Source organism: Arachis ipaensis, chromosome B06 (genome assembly GCF_000816755.2).
Source record: "Arachis ipaensis cultivar K30076 chromosome B06, Araip1.1, whole genome shotgun sequence".
Taxonomy (NCBI): Eukaryota; Viridiplantae; Streptophyta; class Magnoliopsida; order Fabales; family Fabaceae; genus Arachis; species Arachis ipaensis.
The window spans coordinates 4,702,042-4,707,239 of record NC_029790.2 but is presented as its reverse complement, the minus strand read 5'-3'; the positions used below and the strand labels follow the sequence as shown (position 1 = coordinate 4,707,239).

The 5,198-nt window shown below is 35.5% G+C and overlaps 1 protein-coding gene across 1 annotated transcript; it reads left to right on the top strand.

The window, feature by feature from the left end:
* Nucleotides 740-4,193, top strand: LOC107645477 (putative disease resistance protein RGA1). The gene has a single exon (XM_021103779.1). It carries the CDS (start codon nucleotides 1,191-1,193, stop codon nucleotides 3,777-3,779), a length of 2,589 nt encoding a protein of 862 aa, XP_020959438.1. The 5' UTR covers nucleotides 740-1,190; the 3' UTR covers nucleotides 3,780-4,193.

Below are 5,198 nucleotides of genomic sequence, written 5' to 3'. Positions count from 1 at the left end.
TTATTAATGATTGTACTGTCAAAATTTTTCGTGACTCGTAATAAGATGCAATAGTATATTTGATATGTGTAGCCAACCCCACTTAATGGCCAAGACTTTGTTGTTGTGAAAATTTTTCTGTTTTTTTTTTCTTCATTTTGGAATGGTATGTTTATTGATATAGTGATATTTAAAGGGTGATAGGGATTTCATAAGTGCACTATCAACCAAACCAAATATTAATTAGATATGAAATAAAGACAAGACAAAATAAAAAAGAAAAAAAATGAAAAATACATGGCGGCAAAAATTCTATGGATGAGAAAAATGAAGAGAAGAGTAGCACACTAAAGAAAACTACTTTAATTTGACACGTTGCACATTAAATCGATAATTACACACCCAATATGCCAATATATAATTATATACAACTTTTAAATGAAAGGGTTATACTAGGTAGCTAATGACTTTTTTGAACAACCACCAATCAAATAAAAATACACTGCACTTTCAAATTATCCACATAAATCTTAATATTAAAACCATCCGCACACCTAGTAAAATGAACATCTAATACATTCATTGTTCATATTGTTTAATATTTTCATTGTCTACCATTCTGCCTACACTTTTCCTAAATGAAAATCATGACAGGGATTGTATAACAAAACTTAGCACCATTCACTAACAGCCCAATAATATTGATCAATTTTACAAATATGAAAGAACAAATAAGAAAGAAAGGGTGGCTGCCAGAATTCTAAGTGGAATAGAAAGGCCAAGTAACAACGGGAAGAGAAAAAAATGGAGAACATAATTAGTCAAAACATGAATAATACAAATACAATAGCTAAAGTGATTAACAACTTCTCTTACTAGCAACAGCGGTTTAATGCCATTTTTTTCATGCAAGTTGCAACTAATGACAACGGATGTTACTTTTGGTAAATATGTGCCTGGGGCCTGAAGTTGTGTGTAGTATCCTTCATGGATCTTATGCTTTCTTTTTTTCTTCCATCTGTCACATCTACTATCCATCTCCATTATTATGTTATGCTATCCACCTCATCCACTTATTAGATTCTCGGACGATTATTGAGGAACGTATCACTAGTTTTGATATCTACACTTTGGTCTTCAACAAATACATTACTAGCCTTATCATTGCTATCTCTCTTCTCTTCTTTCTGATTCTGTGATAAGTGATAACCATGGCTGAATCATTCATCTTCAGCATCGCTGAATCACTCACTGCCAAGCTCGCTTCTCGTGCATATGAAGAAGCGTCTCGGGTGGTTGGTGTCTATGATGACCTTCAAGACTTGAAAAGCAGTCTCTCATATGTGAAAGCTGTGCTGTTGGATGCTGAGCAGAAGCAGGAGCGGAGCCACGAGCTGCGGGAGTGGCTGAAGCAGATCAAACTCATCTTCTATGATGCTGAGAACGTGCTTGATCAAGTTGACTGCCAAACATTGCGCAAGCAAGTCGTCAGAGCCTATGGTACTCCTAAAGACAAGGTAGGTCGCTTCTTCTCGAGTTCTAATCCACTTGTGTTTCGCTGGAAGATTGCTCAGCAGATCAAAGATATTACGCAGAGATTAGACAGAGTTGCGGCCAATAGAGATAAGTTTGGGCTTCAAACAATTGCAGTTGATAGGCGAGTTGTGCATAGGAGAGAAATGACTTACTCCCATGTTATTGAGTCTGATGTCATAGGAAGGGATCACGATAAAGAGAAGATCATAAAGCTCTTGATGGAACCGAGTCTTGACAACAACGATGGCTCTAAACATATCTCTGTGATTCCCATTGTGGGAATTGGAGGTTTGGGAAAGACCACACTTGCTAAGCTCGTCTTCAATGATAAGAGAGTAGGTGAGTCTTTCCCATTGAAAAGGTGGGTGAGTGTTTCTGATGATTTTAATATTAAATCATTGATTCTCAAAATCATCAATCCTCTCAGTGATTTTGCTTCTTCCACTAATGCTCCTGGGGGGCAACAAAACTTAATAGACTTACAGATAGAGCAATTGCAACATCGTCTAAGAAACATGCTTGAGGGTCGAAAGTTCCTGCTGGTGTTGGATGACGTATGGAATGAAGATCGTGTTAAATGGGTTGAGCTGCAACATCTCATTTCAGTGAGTGCTCAAGGAAGCAAAGTTATAGTCACAACACGTAGCCAGTCCATCGCTTCCATGATGGGTACCGTTGCCAACTCTTACCATTTGAAAAATCTTTCTCCCAAGGATTCATTGCGTTTGTTTGTTAGATGGGCTTTTAAAGAAGGAGAAGATGGAAAGCATCCGGATTTGATAATGATTGGAAGAGAAATCGTCAAAAAGTGCAAAGGAGTTCCTTTAGCTGTGAGAACATTGGGAAGTTCACTATTTTTCAAACACGAGATACAAGAGTGGGAAGCAATGAGAGACAAGGAGATTTGGAATTTGCCGCAAAAAGAGGATGATATCTTACCTGCATTAAAATTAAGCTATGATGAAATGCCATCCCATTTGAGGCAATGTTTTGCTTTGCTCTCCCTTTATCCAAAGAATCATGCATTTAATTCTTTTGACGTTGCTCCACTTTGGGGGGCAGCAGGTTTGCTTCCATTGCAAAGCAAAGATAAAACAATGCTAGAGGATGCCCACCAATATTTGAGTGACTTAATGACAAGATCTTTTCTCCATAACGTTGTTGACTGTGGCACCTTTTATGGATTTAAACTACATGATTTAGTGCATGATCTTGCAGTATACGTTTCAAAAGATGTGTGTCAATTGGTTAGTTCAAACACTCAGGACATACCAGAAAATGTGCTGCATTTGTCTTTTGTTGAGAATGGTTTGCCTTACAATTCCATCAAGACAAGCTTACAAGGTGTGAGAAGCATTCTATTTCCAGTCGACAATCAGGGAGCCAGTGAAGCTTTCTTGAATGCATGGGTGTCAAACTGCAGATACCTGCGATATTTGGATTTAAGTAATTCTACATGTGAGACTTTGCCTGAGTCAATTGGTATGTTGAAACATTTAAGATATATTTCTCTTTGTAATAATAAAAGAATAAAGAGGCTCCCTAATTCTATTTGCAAGCTCCAAAATTTGCAAGTTTTGCGTCTTGATGGGTGTTCAAATCTTGAAACTGTACCAGAAAAGTTAAGAAAGTTGATCAGCCTGCAAAGATTGGAGATAACCACAAAGCAATCTATTTTGCCAGAGAGTGACATTGCAAAGTTGAATTGTCTTGAATATTTGTGTGTCCAAAATTGTGTTCATTTGGAGTCCTTGTTTGTTGGGACAAGATTGCCTACACTTCGAACTTTGGAAGTTACTGCTAGTGCGAGTCTAAAGTCTTTGCCACTTGATACTCACCATTTCCCTCAGTTAGAAACTTTGGGAATCAGCGGTGTTGTCAATGAAGATTGGCTTTATAGATCGGAGGATACTAATGCTGTCTTGAGGTTAAAAACCATTGTTCTTTATAAAATGGTAACGTTGCCTCATTCTCTCCAACGGTATGCAAGCACGTTACAAACTTTGGTGATTTCACGTTGCTACGAGCTGGAGGTACTTCCTGAATGGCTGTCGAATCTGAGTGCTTTGAAATTTCTTTATATCTGGGGTTGTCCAAAATTGATGTCTCTTCCCAGAGATATCCACCGTTTAACAAGTCTCCATCTTTTACAAATCATAAATTGCACTAAGTTGTATAGAAAATACGAGCCACAAGTTGGAGAGTGCTGGCCCATGATATCTCACATCAAGCATACTGACATTAGGAAGACATGGAATAGCTAATGGAAGATGAAAAAGAATTGTCTTAACAACCCGGATTGGAGTCAAAGTGCCTTTTGTTTCTTCATCAGTTTCCATAATGTACGCAATTGTTCTTGTTTTGTTTTGAACTATATGTCTTCAGTGATTTTTCAAGTTTCTGTATGTTCTTTTGTAATTCAACAAGTATGATTTAGTGTTGCCTCTAATGAGATTCTGTACAAAGTAGACATTAAGTTACAATCTCAAGGAAGGACATGCATGCATGACATCATCTAACTTGCTAAAAACATATACATATTTGAGAAAATAGTTAGCACATGTAATTGAAATGGTGGAATTTCTCAAGAACTTGGATAGCATTTTATTTGGTGTGATGATTACCAGGTGAGTAGGTGGATCGCAAAAGCATAGCAACACAAGCACAAACATATTTGACAAGTGTTTCTATGCTTTATCTTTTTCCCGTTACGGTTCCGCTACGTTACCAACAGCATATCTGCCAACTTCTGCCAACTCTTATTTATAATTGTGTTTCATGGAAGTGTGTTTGTGAATGTGTCTAATAAAAATGTCTTTTTTATAGCGGTGTTTAATAGAAGTGTCTTTATAGATATATTTTCTGGATGTGTCTCTTTATATATGTATTTAAAATACATTAATTATTAGACACATCCACGAACATACTTCCATGAAACACAATTATAAATAAGAGTTGGTAGAAGTTGGCAGATAATATGTTGGTACCCTATACTTTTTCTTCCCATTATATTGCACCCTTTTATGAGCAAGCCTTTGTTGTGAAAATTTTATGTTTGTTTTTTAAAGTTTTGTACTTCTCTTTCAAAGTTCAAACATCTATATTTGCGCATTTTGCTAGATTGTTGTATTGCCTGTTGAGTATTGACAATGATTTCTGAATCTGGACCTCTTGAGTGACTTCAAATCTTTATCGTTCATTTTGGAAGAGTATGATAAATTGTTAATTGATATAATGATATATTTAAAGTAAGCAATTAAGGGTGATAGGAATTTTATAAACGCACTACCGAGCAAAGAATTGATTAGACATAAAAATAAAATAAAGACAAGACAGAAAAAGAAAAAAGGATGTTGGCAAATATTGTAAGAATAAGATCAATGGGATGAAAAAAATGGAGAATAGATTAGTCAAAACATAAATAATACAAATACAAATACTAGCAACTATATTTGAGTAAATAGTTAACATTAATGGTTAAATATTATAAAATTTATGAATAAATTTAGTGGTCGCTCCATTTTATTTGATGATGATCACTTGTAATTTATAAAGCTAATGGTAATAAGCTTATACATAATTTTGATATGCCAATTTTATACATTTAAATGTATTGCTATATATGTTTTTTATTTTTTAACCTATTGACAGTGCTGAAATTAGAAACATAAAAAAACAAGAAG

What these genes read in the sequence shown, in the direction of transcription:
- LOC107645477 (XM_021103779.1), top strand. Translation starts at nt 1,191, where the DNA reads ATGGCTGAATCATTCATCTTCAGCATCGCTGAATCACTCACTGCCAAG.